Source organism: Leuresthes tenuis, unplaced genomic scaffold (genome assembly GCF_036924035.1).
Source record: "Leuresthes tenuis unplaced genomic scaffold, fLeuTen1.0.hap1 SCAF_22, whole genome shotgun sequence".
In the NCBI taxonomy this organism is placed as follows: domain Eukaryota; kingdom Metazoa; phylum Chordata; class Actinopteri; order Atheriniformes; family Atherinopsidae; genus Leuresthes; species Leuresthes tenuis.
In genome coordinates, this window is record NW_027325376.1 from 1,068,630 (window position 1) to 1,084,549 (window position 15,920).

The window sequence follows — 15,920 nt, forward strand, 5'->3', positions numbered from 1 at the left end:
TGGATAAAGCTGGAGACAGGTGTGGATAAAGCTGGAGACAGGTGTGGATAGAGCTGGAGACAGGTGTGGAAGTGGAGCTGGAGACAGGTGTGGAATGAGCTGGAGACAGGTGTGGAATGAGCTGGAGACAGGTGTGGAATGAGCTGGAGACAGGTGTGGATAGAGCTGGAGACAGGTGTGGATAAAGCTGGAGACAGGTGTGGATAGAGCTGGAGACAGGTGTGGAAGTGGAGCTGGAGACAGGTGTGGAATGAGCTGGAGACAGGTGTGGAATGAGCTGGAGACAGGTGTGGAATGAGCTGGAGACAGGTGTGGATAGAGCTGGAGACAGGTGTGGAAGTGGAGCTGGAGACAGGTGTGGATAGAGCTGGAGACAGGTGTGGATAGAGCTGGAGACAGGTGTGGATAGAGCTGGAGACAGGTGTGGATAGAGCTGGAGACAGGTGTGGATAAAGCTGGAGACAGGTGTGGAATGAGCTGGAGACAGGTGTGGAATGAGCTGGAGACAGGTGTGGATAGAGCTGGAGACAGGTGTGGAAGTGGAGCTGGAGACAGGTGTGGATAGAGCTGGAGACAGGTGTGGATAGAGCTGGAGACAGGTGTGGATAGAGCTGGAGACAGGTGTGGAATGAGCTGGAGACAGGTGTGGATAGAGCTGGAGACAGGTGTGGAAGTGGAGCTGGAGACAGGTGTGGATAGAGCTGGAGACAGGTGTGGATAGAGCTGGAGACAGGTGTGGATAGATCTGGAGACAGGTGTGGAATGAGCTGGAGACAGGTGTGGATAGAGCTGGAGACAGGTGTGGATAAAGCTGGAGACAGGTGTGGATAGAGCTGGAGACAGGTGTGGAATGAGCTGGAGACAGGTGTGGATAGAGCTGGAGACAGGTGTGGAATGAGCTGGAGACAGGTGTGGATAGAGCTGGAGACAGGTGTGGAAGTGGAGCTGGAGACAGGTGTGGATAGAGCTGGAGACAGGTGTGGATAGAGCTGGAGACAGGTGTGGATAGAGCTGGAGACAGGTGTGGATAAAGCTGGAGACAGGTGTGGACAGAGCTGGAGACAGGTGTGGATAGAGCTGGAGACAGGTGTGGATAAAGCTGGAGACAGGTGTGGATAAAGCTGGAGACAGGTGTGGATAGAGCTGGAGACAGGTGTGGATAGAGCTGGAGACAGGTGTGGATAGAGCTGGAGACAGGTGTGGATAGAGCTGGAGACAGGTGTGGAAGTGGAGCTGGAGACAGGTGTGGATAGAGCTGGAGACAGGTGTGGATAAAGCTGGAGACAGGTGTGGATAGAGCTGGAGACAGGTGTGGATAAAGCTGGAGACAGGTGTGGATAGAGCTGGAGACAGGTGTGGATAAAGCTGGAGACAGGTGTGGATAAAGCTGGAGACAGGTGTGGATAGAGCTGGAGACAGGTGTGGATAGAGCTGGAGACAGGTGTGGATAGAGCTGGAGACAGGTGTGGATAGAGCTGGAGACAGGTGTGGAAGTGGAGCTGGAGACAGGTGTGGATAGAGCTGGAGACAGGTGTGGAAGTGGAGCTGGAGACAGGTGTGGATAGAGCTGGAGACAGGTGTGGATAAAGCTGGAGACAGGTGTGGATAAAGCTGGAGACAGGTGTGGATAGAGCTGGAGACAGGTGTGGATAGAGCTGGAGACAGGTGTGGAAGTGGAGCTGGAGACAGGTGTGGATAAAGCTGGAGACAGGTGTGGATAGAGCTGGAGACAGGTGTGGATAGAGCTGGAGACAGGTGTGGATAAAGCTGGAGACAGGTGTGGAATGAGCTGGAGACAGGTGTGGATAAAGCTGGAGACAGGTGTGGATAAAGCTGGAGACAGGTGTGGATAAAGCTGGAGACAGGTGTGGATAGAGCTGGAGACAGGTGTGGATAAAGCTGGAGACAGGTGTGGATAGAGCTGGAGACAGGTGTGGATAGAGCTGGAGACAGGTGTGGATAGAGCTGGAGACAGGTGTGGATAGAGCTGGAGACAGGTGTGGATAAAGCTGGAGACAGGTGTGGATAGAGCTGGAGACAGGTGTGGATAGAGCTGGAGACAGGTGTGGATAGAGCTGGAGACAGGTGTGGAATGAGCTGGAGACAGGTGTGGATAGAGCTGGAGACAGGTGTGGAAGTGGAGCTGGAGACAGGTGTGGATAGAGCTGGAGACAGGTGTGGAATGAGCTGGAGACAGGTGTGGATAGAGCTGGAGACAGGTGTGGAATGAGCTGGAGACAGGTGTGGAATGAGCTGGAGACAGGTGTGGATAGAGCTGGAGACAGGTGTGGATAAAGCTGGAGACAGGTGTGGAATGAGCTGGAGACAGGTGCGGATAGAGCTGGAGACAGGTGCGGATAGAGCTGGAGACAGGTGTAGATAGAGCTGGAGACAGGTGTGGAAGTGGAGCTGGAGACAGGTGTGGAATGAGCTGGAGACAGGTGTGGAATGAGCTGGAGACAGGTGTGTATAGAGCTGGAGACAGGTGCGGATAGAGCTGGAGACAGGTGCGGATAGAGCTGGAGACAGGTGTGGATAGAGCTGGAGACAGGTGTGGATAAAGCTGGAGACAGGTGTGGATAGAGCTGGAGACAGGTGTGGACAGAGCTGGAGACAGGTGTGGAAGTGGAGCTGGAGACAGGTGTAGATTGAGCTGGAGACAGGTGTGGAAGTGGAGCTGGAGACAGGTGTAGATTGAGCTGGAGACAGGTGTGGATAGAGCTGGAGACAGGTGTGGATAGAGCTGGAGACAGGTGTGGATAGAGCTGGAGACAGGTGTGGAAGTGGAGCTGGAGACAGGTGTAGATTGAGCTGGAGACAGGTGTAGATTGAGCTGGAGACAGGTGTGGATTTAACTGCAGACAGGTGTGGAAGTGGAGCTGGAGACAGGTGTGGATAGAGCTGGAGACAGGTGTGGAATGAGCTGGAGACAGGTGAGCTGGAGACAGGTGTGGAAGTGGAGCTGGAGACAGGTGTGGAAGTGGAGCTGGAGACAGGTGTGGATAGAGCTGGAGACAGGTGTGGCTAGAGCTGGAGACAGGTGTGGAAGTGGAGCTGGAGACAGGTGTGGAAGTGGAGCTGGAGACAGGTGTGGATAGAGCTGGAGACAGGTGTGGATAAAGCTGGAGACAGGTGTGGATAGAGCTGGAGACAGGTGTGGATAGAGCTGGAGACAGGTGCGGATAGAGCTGGAGACAGGTGCGGATAGAGCTGGAGACAGGTGTGGATAGAGCTGGAGACAGGTGCGGATAGAGCTGGAGACAGGTGTGGATAGAGCTGGAGACAGGTGTGGATAGAGCTGGAGACAGGTGTGGATAGAGCTGGAGACAGGTGTGGAATGAGCTGGAGACAGGTGTGGAATGAGCTGGAGACAGGTGTGGAATGAGCTGGAGACAGGTGTGGAATGAGCTGGAGACAGGACTGAAAGCCGGGATAAAGTAAGAAAACTAAGATCATCAAACCAAAAAAACATAAATGATTAAATCGACATGTGGATTCGATTCAGTTTTATTTATAAAGCAAATCTGAAGGTTGTTCAAAGATACAGAATAATTACACCCACTTTATGAGGAACACCTGTTCAATTACCTGTTAACACACTCAGCTGATCAGCCAATCGCACGGCAGCAACTCATTTAGGCGGTGGGTGGAGGAGCTGAAGAGAACCTGCTGAGGTTTAAACCCAGCATCAGAACAGGGAAGAACGGGATTTAAGGGACTTAGAACCTGGCTGCTGGTGCCAGGCGGGCTGGTCTGAGTATGGCAGAAACAGCTGATCTGCTGGGATTTTCACCCACAACCATCTCTGGGTTTATAGAGAAAGGTCCGAAAAACAGAAAGTATCCAGTGAAAATGCCTCGTTGATGTGAGAGATTAGAGGAGAATGGGCCAACTGGTTCCAGATGTTAGGAAGGCAGGACACCACAGCTGGTGCCGCTAACAGCTAACAGATAACAGTTAACAGCTAACAGATAACAGCTAACAGCTAACAGCTAACAGCTAACAGCTAACAGATAACAGATAACAGATAACAGCTAACAGCTAACAGTTAACAGCTAACAGATAACAGTTAACAGCTAACAGATAACAGCTAACAGCTAACAGCTAACAGATAACAGATAACAGATAACAGCTAACAGCTAACAGATAACAGTTAACAGCTAACAGCTAACAGTTAACAGCTAACAGCTAACAGTTAACAGCTAACAGCTAACAGATAACAGCTAACAGACAACAGATAACAGATAGCAGATAACAGTTAACAGCTAACAGCTAACAGTTAACAGCTAACAGCTAACAGTTAACAGCTAACAGCTAATAGTTAACAGCTAACAGATAACAGCTAACAGCTAACAGTTAACAGTTAACAGCTAACAGCTAATAGTTAACAGCTAACAGCTAACAGATAACAGATAACAGATAACAGCTAACAGCTAACAGCTAACAGATAACAGCTAACAGCTAACAGATAACAGCTAACAGTTAATAGTTAACAGCTAACAGCTAACAGATAACAGATAACAGCTAACAGATAACAGATAACAGATAACAGCTAACAGCTAACAGTTAACAGCTAACAGCTAACAGCTAACAGTTAATAGTTAATAGCTAAGAGTTAACAGCTAACAGCTAACAGTTAATAGTTAACAGATAACAGCTAACAGCTGGTGGAGTCAGAGTTTGGCGTAAACAGCATGAAAGCATGGATCCATCCTGCCTTGTATCGACGGTTCCGGTGTAAAACTGTGGGGCTCCTCAGTAGCAGCTGAGCATCGTTTAAATGCTGCAGCCTGAACCGTTGATCCATCCCTCTATGAGCACAGAGCACCATCCTCTGATGGCAGCAGGATAAGGCACCGTCTCACAGAGCTCATATCATCTCCAACCGGTCTCTCCGAAGGCCTCCAGGCACCAGATCTCAGTCCAGCAGAGCAGCTTTGGGACGTGCTGGAGGGAGATTCCCATCATGGATCTGCTGCATGATGCTGGAACATTTATATGGACCCAAACATCTGAGGAATTAAGGCAGTTCTGGAGGGAAAGGGCTCCAACCTTTACCTGGTCAGGTGTACCTGATAAAGTGGGCGGTGAGTGTATAAAACCAGTTCATTACAATCCAATCATAATCCAGACAAATCAAATGTAATTCTTTACAGATTAGTCCAACTTTTTTCTCTAATATCAGTAAACTGATCATTATTTGGACTTCTTTGAGAAGTTCTCCCATAAAACTTTGCATATATCCCATAATTTTGAATGTCAGACTTTAGGTAATATCTTTTCGTATTCTTTTATCTGCACTTCTGTCTCATCAGCTGTGGAAATGCTGGAGATGAGCTTCTGTGGCCTCAGTATCAGCTGACGCTGGCTTTCTCTTCTCAAATAAAACCAATGAACACTTCCTACGGCAGCAAAGCAAAGAATAAGGACACCTGCAGCTTCATTTAGTTCACGATCCGCTTCATATTTGTAGATAAGTGACTTTAGTTCTTTCAGAAGCTTCACAGCCTGCTCTCGAGGGTCCTGTTGTCCTTTTCTGGAACAGGGATGTTGCTGCTTGGTGCCGTGGCTTCGCCCTCTGTGTCCTCGGCTGGGATTTAAAGAGAATAAAGCGTGAGATGATGAGTGAATGAATCTGTCACGATCCGTGAAAGCACTGGAGCAGATGCAGGGTAGGATCAATAATCAGATTTTATGTATATAAAGATAGTCACTTGTAGAGCAAAGCAATAGATTCCTAACTTACTCTCCTCGATACCTATGGAGAGAAGAGTGAGACTATAAAACTTATCAAAAGAAAACTCTCTCCACGCTAGGAGGAAAAAAGAAAAGGTTTTATAAATCTTACAAATAAACTTATCCCTCTCAGAACCGTCGGAGGATCTATAGAAATTTAACAAATCAATAAATCAAAGACACTCCTCTAATGGAGATACTACGGAATAAACGACAAATACAAAGAAAACTTCAAGTTGGTGTTTTTAGAGAACATTAAACACGGATCTTTAGCAACAGGTGGGTGAGAAAGAAAGAAAGAAAGAAAGAAAGAAAGAAAGAATCCATTTCAGTACCAAAGTGCTTTACAGCAGATAATAGAATAGAATAAAAGAATAATTAGAAACAATAAAATAACAGTAAACGCAATAAAATACAGCAAAATTGAATAAGATAAAAGAGTCACCATATTACTGGGAATTAAAAGCCATCTGAAATAATAAGGTTTTTAGCCCTGATTTAAAGAGGCCCGGGTCAGAAATAAGGCACATCTGGGGGAGGGGGGGGGGGCTTATTCCAGCTTATACTGGGCTAAATCTATGGAAAAACTTACAACAGAAAATCACTCTTAAGGAGGAAATCATTAATAAACACTTAGATACTTAGGTTTGGTCACTTTGGAGGCTGGAGGACGAAAGCTCGAGAGACAATTCAACGAGACAAAGGATAAATACACCTGAGGGACCAAGGGGAACAGGGGGAAACACTTTGGGAATCAGGGAAGACTATGAGACACACGGGAGGAAGGGAAAGTTATCTGAAACCAGAGGAGTTGTTCATTTCAAAATAAAACAGGAAGTGACAAGAGAAGCTACAAAAACCTAAGAGTCTCTGTGAGACCTGACAGAAACAGCGGTGAGGGCATCATAACAGGCCATCAGCTGGGAGATGGGCATCATAACAGGCCATCAGCTGTGGGATGGGCATCATAACAGGCCATCAGCTGTGGGATGGGCATCATAACAGGCCATCAGCTGGGAGATGGGCATCATAACAGGCCATCAGCTGGGAGATGGGCATCATAACAGGCCATCAGCTGTGGGATGGGCATCATAACAGGCCATCAGCTGGGAGATGGGCATCATAACAGGCCATCAGCTGGGAGATGGGCATCATAACAGGCCATCAGCTGGGAGATGGGCATCATAACAGGCCATCAGCTGGGAGATGGGCATCATAACAGGCCATCAGCTGTGGGATGGGCATCATAACAGGCCATCAGCTGTGGGATGGGCATCATAACAGGCCATCAGCTGGGAGATGGGCATCATAACAGGCCATCAGCTGTGGGATGGGCATCATAACAGGCCATCAGCTGGGAGATGGGCATCATAACAGGCCATCAGCTGGGAGATGGGCATCATAACAGGCCATCAGCTGGGAGATGGGCATCATAACAGGCCATCAGCTGTGGTATGGGCATCATAACAGGCCATCAGCTGTGGGATGGGCATCATAACAGGCCATCAGCTGTGGTATGGGCATCATAACAGGCCATCAGCTGGGAGATGGGCATCATAACAGGCCATCAGCTGTGGTATGGGCATCATAACAGGCCATCAGCTGGGAGATGGGCATCATAACAGGCCATCAGCTGTGGGATGGGCATCATAACAGGCCATCAGCTGTGGGATGGGCATCATAACAGGCCATCAGCTGGGAGATGGGCATCATAACAGGCCATCAGCTGGGAGATGGGCATCATAACAGGCCATCAGCTGTGGGATGGGCATCATAACAGGCCATCAGCTGGGAGATGGGCATCATAACAGGCCATCAGCTGGGAGATGGGCATCATAACAGGCCATCAGCTGTGGGATGGGCATCATAACAGGCCATCAGCTGTGGGATGGGCATCATAACAGGCCATCAGCTGGGAGATGGGCATCATAACAGGCCATCAGCTGTGGGATGGGCATCATAACAGGCCATCAGCTGTGGTATGGGCATCATAACAGGCCATCAGCTGGGAGATGGGCATCATAACAGGCCATCAGCTGTGGGATGGGCATCATAACAGGCCATCAGCTGGGAGATGGGCATCATAACAGGCCATCAGCTGGGAGATGGGTATCATAACAGGCCATCAGCTGGGAGATGGGCATCATAACAGGCCATCAGCTGGGAGATGGGCATCATAACAGGCCATCAGCTGTGGGATGGGCATCATAACAGGCCATCAGCTGGGAGATGGGCATCATAACAGGCCATCAGCTGGGAGATGGGCATCATAACAGGCCATCAGCTGGGAGATGGGCATCATAACAGGCCATCAGCTGTGGGATGGGCATCATAACAGGCCATCAGCTGGGAGATGGGCATCATAACAGGCCATCAGCTGGGAGATGGGCATCATAAGCTGGGAGATGGGCATCATAACAGGCCATCAGCTGGGAGATGGGCATCATAACAGGCCATCAGCTGGGAGATGGGCATCATAACAGGCCATCAGCTGGGAGATGGGCATCATAACAGGCCATCAGCTGTGGGATGGGCATCATAACAGGCCATCAGCTGGGAGATGGGCATCATAACAGGCCATCAGCTGGGAGATGGGCATCATAACAGGCCATCAGCTGGGAGATGGGCATCATAACAGGCCATCAGCTGGGAGATGGGCATCATAACAGGCCATCAGCTGGGAGATGGGCATCATAACAGGCCATCAGCTGTGGGATGGGCATCATAACAGGCCATCAGCTGGGAGATGGGCATCATAACAGGCCATCAGCTGGGAGATGGGCATCATAACAGGCCATCAGCTGGGAGATGGGCATCATAACAGGCCATCAGCTGGGAGATGGGCATCATAACAGGCCATCAGCTGGGAGATGGGCATCATAACAGGCCATCAGCTGGGAGATGGGCATCATAACAGGCCATCAGCTGGGAGATGGGCATCATAACAGGCCATCAGCTGGGAGATGGGCATCATAACAGGCCATCAGCTGGGAGATGGGCATCATAACAGGCCATCAGCTGGGAGATGGGCATCATAACAGGCCATCAGCTGGGAGATGGGCATCATAACAGGCCATCAGCTGGGAGATGGGCATCATAACAGGCCATCAGCTGGGAGATGGGCATCATAACAGGCCATCAGCTGGGAGATGGGCATCATAACAGGCCATCAGCTGTGGGATGGGCATCATAACAGGCCATCAGCTGGGAGATGGGCATCATAACAGGCCATCAGCTGTGGGATGGGCATCATAACAGGCCATCAGCTGGGAGATGGGCATCATAACAGGCCATCAACTGGGAGATGGGAACAGGTTCTAGGTTCTCAGTGTTCTGAACGGTCCCTGGAACTGAAGCACTGACCTGTGATGTGTCGGGCCAGGAGGCGCGGTCCGGCCAGTCCGATACCCAGAGCGCCGATGGGAGCTGTGGTCAGGATGGCTAACACGGCTAAAGTTAGCACATCCAGACCGAACTTCATCAAGGTCTCGTCTCCCTCCTCCCTCGCCATGTCCAGCGCCTTGGAGCCAATGGCAGCCTGGCAAAAAATGCAAAAAATGTGGTCTTTAACCATGGTTTCAGCTGAGAATGAGGAAACTAACGGATCTGTGGGTGCTTATGGTGGTCCTTTGAATACGGCTGGGCCATTCTGGGGCTTGGAGTGTGAATACGGTTCTTTATGTAGTGTTATAACAAATACTTTGAGCATTTCCTGATGTTTTAGCTCTAAGATGTTCAAATGCTGCTCTCAGACTTTTGAGCTCACATATTATCTCAGACCTTCTCATAAGTTCATCTGCCCAAAAAAGCTCGAGTTGAACTGTAATTATACATTTCTGAGGTTTGGTCTTTGGACCGCTGTGGCCCCAGAGTGGGATGGACACTAATCCATATGTTCTTTACACCAATCAGCCACAACATTAAAACTACCCTCCTATTATTACCTCGGTGTATGATAATTGGACCTGATGTGATGTGTAAAATTAGCATTGATCGTACAGTAGGTCATAGGTGTCCAATATGTGATTTCCTTCGTTCTTGGCGTTATTTCGAAGGCTGATTATGTTGTGAAGGATTGGAAGATATTCCAAGCGGTCAGTGTGGAGCTTCTAGTGATTTCATGGCTGTGAAGCACACTCACAGACCTGTACAGTGGCTTTAGGCAGCCAGGCCACAGCTATGAAGAGTTTCTCCTTCAGGTTGAATCCTCCAAAATGAACCAGGAGGAAGGTGACCAGGAGGCGGATCACCAGACCAATGCAGATGCAGGCCATACCCAGACCTGTCCGCACAACAAAGACAGGAAGCAGGCCGATATTTGAGCAAATTACTGCTAACAGTCCTGTTGATATAAAGGCTAACAGTCCTGTTGATATAAAGGCTAACAGTCCTGTTGATATAAAGGCTAACAGTCCTGTTGATATAAAGGCTAACAGTCCTGTTGATATAAAGGCTAACAGTCCTGTTGATATAAAGGCTAACAGTCCTGTTGATATAAAGGCTAACAGTCCTGTTGATATAAAGGCTAACAGTCCTGTTGATATAAAGGCTAACAGTCCTGTTGATATAAAGGCTAACAGTCCTGTTGACATAAAGGCTAACAGTCCTGTTGACATAAAGGCTAACAGTCCTGCTGATATAAAGGCTAACAATCCTGTTGATATAAAGGCTAACAGTCCTGTTGATATAAAGGCTAACAGTCCTGTTGATATAAAGGCTAACAGTCCTGTTGATATAAAGGCTAACAGTCCTGTTGATATAAAGGCTAACAGTCCTGTTGATATAAAGGCTAACAGTCCTGCTGATATAAAGGCTAACAGTCCTGTTGATATAAAGGCTAATAGTCCTGTTGATATAAAGGCTAACAATCCTGTTGATATAAAGGCTAACAGTCCTGTTGATATAAAGGCTAACAGTCCTGTTGATATAAAGGCTAACAGTCCTGTTGATATAAAGGCTAATAGTCCTGTTGATATAAAGGCTAACAATCCTGTTGATATAAAGGCTAACAGTCCTGTTGATATAAAGGCTAACAGTCCTGTTGATATAAAGGCTAACAGTCCTGTTGATATAAAGGCTAACAGTCCTGTTGATATAAAGGCTAACAGTCCTGTTGATATAAAGGCTAACAGTCCTGTTGATATAAAGGCTAACAGTCCTGTTGATATAAAGGCTAACAGTCCTGTTGATATAAAGGCTAACAGTCCTGTTGATATAAAGGCTAATAGTCCTGTTGATATAAAGGCTAACAGTCCCGTTGATATAAAGGCTAACAGTCCCGTTGATATAAAGGCTAACAGTCCTGTTGATATAAAGGCTAACAGTCCTGTTGATATAAAGGCTAACAGTCCTGTTGATATAAAGGCTAACAGTCCTGTTGATATAAAGGCTAACAGTCCTGCTGATATAAAGGCTAACAGTCCTGTTGATATAAAGGCTAACAGTCCTGTTGATATAAAGGCTAACAGTCCTGTTGATATAAAGGCTAACAGTCCTGTTGATATAAAGGCTAATAGTCCTGTTGATATAAAGGCTAACAGTCCTGTTGATATAAAGGCTAACAGTCCTGTTGATATAAAGGCTTATAGTCCTGTTGATATAAAGGCTAACAGTCCTGTTGATATAAAGGCTAACAGTCCTGTTGATATAAAGGCTAACAGTCCTGTTGATATAAAGGCTAACAGTCCTGCTGATATAAAGGCTAATAGTCCTGTTGATATAAAGGCTAATAGTCCTGTTGATATAAAGGCTAACAGTCCTGTTGATATAAAGGCTACTAGTCCTGTTGATATAAAGGCTAATAGTCCTGTTGATATAAAGGCTAACAGTCCTGCTGATATAAAGGCTAATAGTCCTGTTGATATAAAGGCTAACAGTCCTGTTGATATAAAGGCTAATAGTCCTGTTGATATAAAGGCTAATAGTCCTGTTGATATAAAGGCTAATAGTCCTGTTGATATAAAGGCTAACAGTCCTGTTGATATAAAGGCTAACAGTCCTGTTGATATAAAGGCTAATAGTCCTGTTGATATAAAGGCTAACAGTCCTGTTGATATAAAGGCTAACAGTCCTGTTGATATAAAGGCTAATAGTCCTGTTGATATAAAGGCTAACAGTCCTGTTGATATAAAGGCTAATAGTCCTGTTGATATAAAGGCTAATAGTCCTGTTGATATAAAGGCTAATAGTCCTGTTGATATAAAGGCTAACAGTCCTGCTGATATAAAGGCTAACAGTCCTGTTGATATAAAGGCTAACAGTCCTGCTGATATAAAGGCTAACAGTCCTGTTGATATAAAGGCTAATAGTCCTGTTGATATAAAGGCTAATAGTCCTGTTGATATAAAGGCTAACAGTCCTGCTGATATAAAGGCTAACAGTCCTGTTGATATAAAGGCTAATAGTCCTGTTGATATAAAGGCTAATAGTCCTGTTGATATAAAGGCTAACAGTCCTGTTGATATAAAGGCTAACAGTCCTGCTGATATAAAGGCTAACAGTCCTGTTGATATAAAGGCTAACAGTCCTGTTGATATAAAGGCTAACAGTCCTGTTGATATAAAGGCTAACAGTCCTGTTGATATAAAGGCTAACAGTCCTGTTGCTACAGTGAGTTTAAGTTTTGTTCTTACCCACGGTGCTGGGACTGAGGCTTGCTATGGTGATTTCAGCCCCAATCAGACCAAAGAGGAGCGGCTGGAAGACGTCCCATGATTGGCCCACCATAGCCGCCACTGGGACCTGGACAGAAAGACAGAACTTCATGCATCAGCCAGTGGGGGGTTTGCTCTATGATGCAGTGATTCTGGACCTGCATCACCTTGTCACCCTTCCATCCCAGCGCAGCCAAGAAGGAAAGCACCAACGTGCAAAGGCCGCCGGCTCCAGCAAAACCAACAACATGACTGAAGAAGACTGAAAATATGGACAGACCCAACAGCATGAGGGTTCTCCTCACCACCAGGTCCTCCTGCACACAGACACAGGATCTTCAGACACAGTTTGATGCATCATTCATGCACAGAAATAAAAATGTCAAACCTGGTCTTTGCTTGGAAATAAGCACAAGAAGAGGCCCAGGACCAGCCCAGCTATGACTCCTCCCACCACCTCCAGCAGGCCTTTCAGGATGTTCATCCAGGTGGAACCTGCAGGAAAAGCACAGCATGTAGAACAGAGCGGAGGGCAGTCCGGCAGAATGAGACAGACCATTTTACCCGTGGAGAAGGCTATTCCCAGGCAGGTGGAGAAGCCCGTTATAGCTAAAATATCATCAAAGCTCCCGGCAGCCATCAGCAGGGTGGGGATTCCCTGAAACCAGCACAGCAGAAACTTTAACAGAACATCCAAGCAGCTGATTACAGAACTGTATGTTTCCTTTGTTTTTGAACTCATGAGATGAAATAAAGGTCACCGAGGACTTCTTAACAATCCTAGAGGAGGTTCTGGGAAGCTTTGGGCCGTTCTGATGCTATTCTTTTAGATGCTTGGTAAACCATTAAGACCAGCCCCTAACTCACTGAAACCGGTTCAGTTATGAAGCTCTTTATTGGGTTCTCAGAGGTAGGAAGGAGCTTCTACTGGTCTTTGAAGAGATTTAGGGGTTAGCTGCAAGGTTCTAGCCCTCATCTGATCTAGAGCAATAAAAGGTTTTACTCATCAGGCCTCTGTAGGGCGGATTGGTTTCTGTGGACATCGGTTCTATTAGGCTTGGTGCAAGGTCACTGCAGCTGATGAGCGAGTTCTGTTGGTCCTTCAAAAGGTTCTTGTAGTCAATAAGGAGTTTAGGATGATCCTAAAGGAGGGACACGGCTCAGGCTCCATGGGTCCAATGCCTGATCCTATTGGTGATAAAGGGAGTTCTGAGGGGCCTGGAGGAGTGTGTTGGTCATCATGATGGTTCCAGATGTACCTCCAGATGTTTGCCTCTGCTCTTACGGGCATTAGTGGAGGTTTTTGAAGAGCTGTGTTGGTTTTTCAGTTTAATATTGGAGTTCTTTGGGTGATCATAGAGATCTTTCTGAGGGATCCGGCTTTCAGGAAGGATCCCTTTGCAAATTCCTTTTAAACAGGAGGTCATAAAGGTGCCTTTGATTATTAATGGAATAGTTAATAAGTCTCCAGTGGTTCAATTGAGGGCTTTTGTAAAGAGAGAAGAGTATATTGTGCCTCTAAAGAAGCTTGGTGGTGTAATAGTGTGGGATTCCTTAGTCTTAGTTCATATGAAATATTAAGTTTATTGAGTCTCTGGAGTTCTGCTCATTAGCTGAAACCAGCAGACTCACCTTCTCCACTCCGTATCCTTCTCTCTGCAGGAGCAGCATGGAAGGAACCACGACCGCCGGAGACACTGCAGCCAGAACAAAACTACATGCACACACACGTGCACGCACACGTGCACACACACGTGCACACACACACATGCACACAGTCTTGTTACTGACTTTTGATCCAGTTCCACGGACAGAAACAGCCGCAGTTTGCACGTTTTGTCATGATGTGCACGTGCAGCCCGTCACTGAATGTCCTCACAACTGCAGACACATCTGTGAGAGTGTTTACCCGAGTATGAAGCCCCAGACCCAGGGCAGCCGGAGCAGGAAGTGAGAAACCACAGCGATGGTGCAGGCCTCCAGCATGCAGGGGCCCACAGCGACGCGCACGCAGACCGCCTTCAGCCGGCTCAGCGCCTGCGTGCACACACCATGAAACCTGTGAGCACGCCAGCGTGCACACCATGAAACCTGCGAGCACGCCAGCGTGCACGAGGGCGTGCTGCGTGGGAGAAAGCGTGCGTACCGAGGGGTCGAGGCCCAGGCCGGCTCTGGTCAGGATGATGGACAGGGCGATGTTCCTCAGAGCGGCAGACCAGTGCGTGTCGATGAAGATGGCGTCCGTGACGTAGGGAACGTTACGCAACAGCAGACCTGCCAGCAGCATACCTGCACGTGCACACACACACGTGCACACGCACACAGGATCATGACAGAATGAATTCCACTGCTTAGGTTAGACGAGATGAGCTGAAGTTAAGACGAGTTCAGATGAGTCTAAGGTCAGAAAACAGAAGACTGGGCCGATGGATCGTACCAAGCAGCGGGGGGAAGGGGGGCAGAGTCGGCAGCTGGATCCGTCCCACCAGCTTCCCTCCCAGCACAGAGCACATAAAGAGGATGACGATGCCGAACAGGTTCCCTCCGGGTAAACACTCCTTTCCCGTGATGGACCAGACGACCCCGAACAGCAGAGCCAGCAGACATGCTGCGAGGAAATGGGAAAACTTATCGTTAAATGTCCTGTTTAAACCAAACCTGAAGACAGGGGACACATTTTACTGCTCGTAGTGTTTTACCCAAACAGCAGGAACAGCTGATGGCTCCACAGGGGACACAGTGTTTTACCCAAACAGCAGGAACAGCTGATGGCTCCACAGGGGACACATTTTACTGCTCGTAGTGTTTTACCCAAACAGCAGGAACCAGGACGCAAATCTGAGGCGTGAACCCAAGCAGAGGCACGGCGTTTGTTACCTTTGGTGATGAGCAGGCTGAAGGTTCCTTGTGGTCGAGGACATCTTTCCTTCAGACTGACACAAGAGCCACAGCAGGAGGAAGTCGGGTCTGACATCATCTGCCAGGTTTGGAAATATAATTCATGTCATTTTACATGTTTAAACACCTCCAAGCTGCAGCTCTGCTCTGAACCTGTGCCGAAAGCTCGGATTATCTGCTCATCACGTCCAAGTCGGAGGAAGCGTTTGGGAGATTCAGATATGATCTGAGCGTGGCTGAAGATGCTGTCAAACAGGACATCCATCCCATGCAAAAGCAGAACCGATCCATCAGAGGCACCCGGTGATCACAGGGTCTCAGAACCTCACAGAACAGCAGTTCACCAGCAGCTGGAAACCATCCGTTAGGAACAACGTTCAGCTGAGAAGCAGTTTCTAACGTTTCAAAGAATAGGAATCGTTCATCAGTTGCTTTATCAGTATCAGTGTTTGTGGCTCTTCTTCCTACTGTTGGGCGGGTTGGAAAGAGTCCGAAAACAGCTGCAGTAAAGGCCTGAGGAAGCGTTACATCACTGACCGCCTGCTGCTGTGTTAGAATCTGTGATTCAAACATTTCTTTCAACAAATCTACAGAAAGTTCAAACTGGAAATGAAAAATAAATTCTAGAAAGTG

At 47.8% G+C, this 15,920-nt stretch overlaps 1 protein-coding gene across 1 annotated transcript; it reads right to left on the reverse strand.

Moving 5' to 3' along the window:
• Positions 1-4,688: 4,688 nt before the first annotated feature.
• On the reverse strand, positions 4,689-15,365 carry LOC140281952 (sodium/hydrogen exchanger 9B2). The gene is made up of 12 exons (XM_072376473.1): positions 15,267-15,365; positions 14,827-14,997; positions 14,536-14,678; positions 14,299-14,426; positions 14,022-14,103; positions 12,954-13,047; positions 12,778-12,884; positions 12,557-12,706; positions 12,369-12,477; positions 9,882-10,018; positions 9,100-9,274; positions 4,689-5,590 (listed from the first exon to the last, which is right to left on the reverse strand). The coding sequence occupies exons 1-12, from the start codon at positions 15,361-15,363 to the stop codon at positions 5,502-5,504; spliced, it is 1,482 nt and encodes a 493-aa protein (XP_072232574.1). The 5' UTR covers positions 15,364-15,365; the 3' UTR covers positions 4,689-5,501.
• Between the last annotated feature and the right edge of the window lie 555 nt (positions 15,366-15,920).

What these genes read in the sequence shown, in the direction of transcription:
- LOC140281952 (XM_072376473.1), bottom strand. Translation starts at nt 15,363, where the DNA reads ATGTCAGACCCGACTTCCTCCTGCTGTGGCTCTTGTGTCAGTCTGAAG. An exon ending in CCCCTTCCCCCCGCTGCTTG is followed by an intron (nt 14,679 to 14,826) that starts GTACGATCCATC and finishes GTGCACGTGCAG; the next exon opens with GTATGCTGCTGGCAGGTCTG. An exon ending in TATTTCCAAGCAAAGACCAG is followed by an intron (nt 12,707 to 12,777) that starts GTTTGACATTTT and finishes GTCTGTGTGCAG; the next exon opens with GAGGACCTGGTGGTGAGGAG.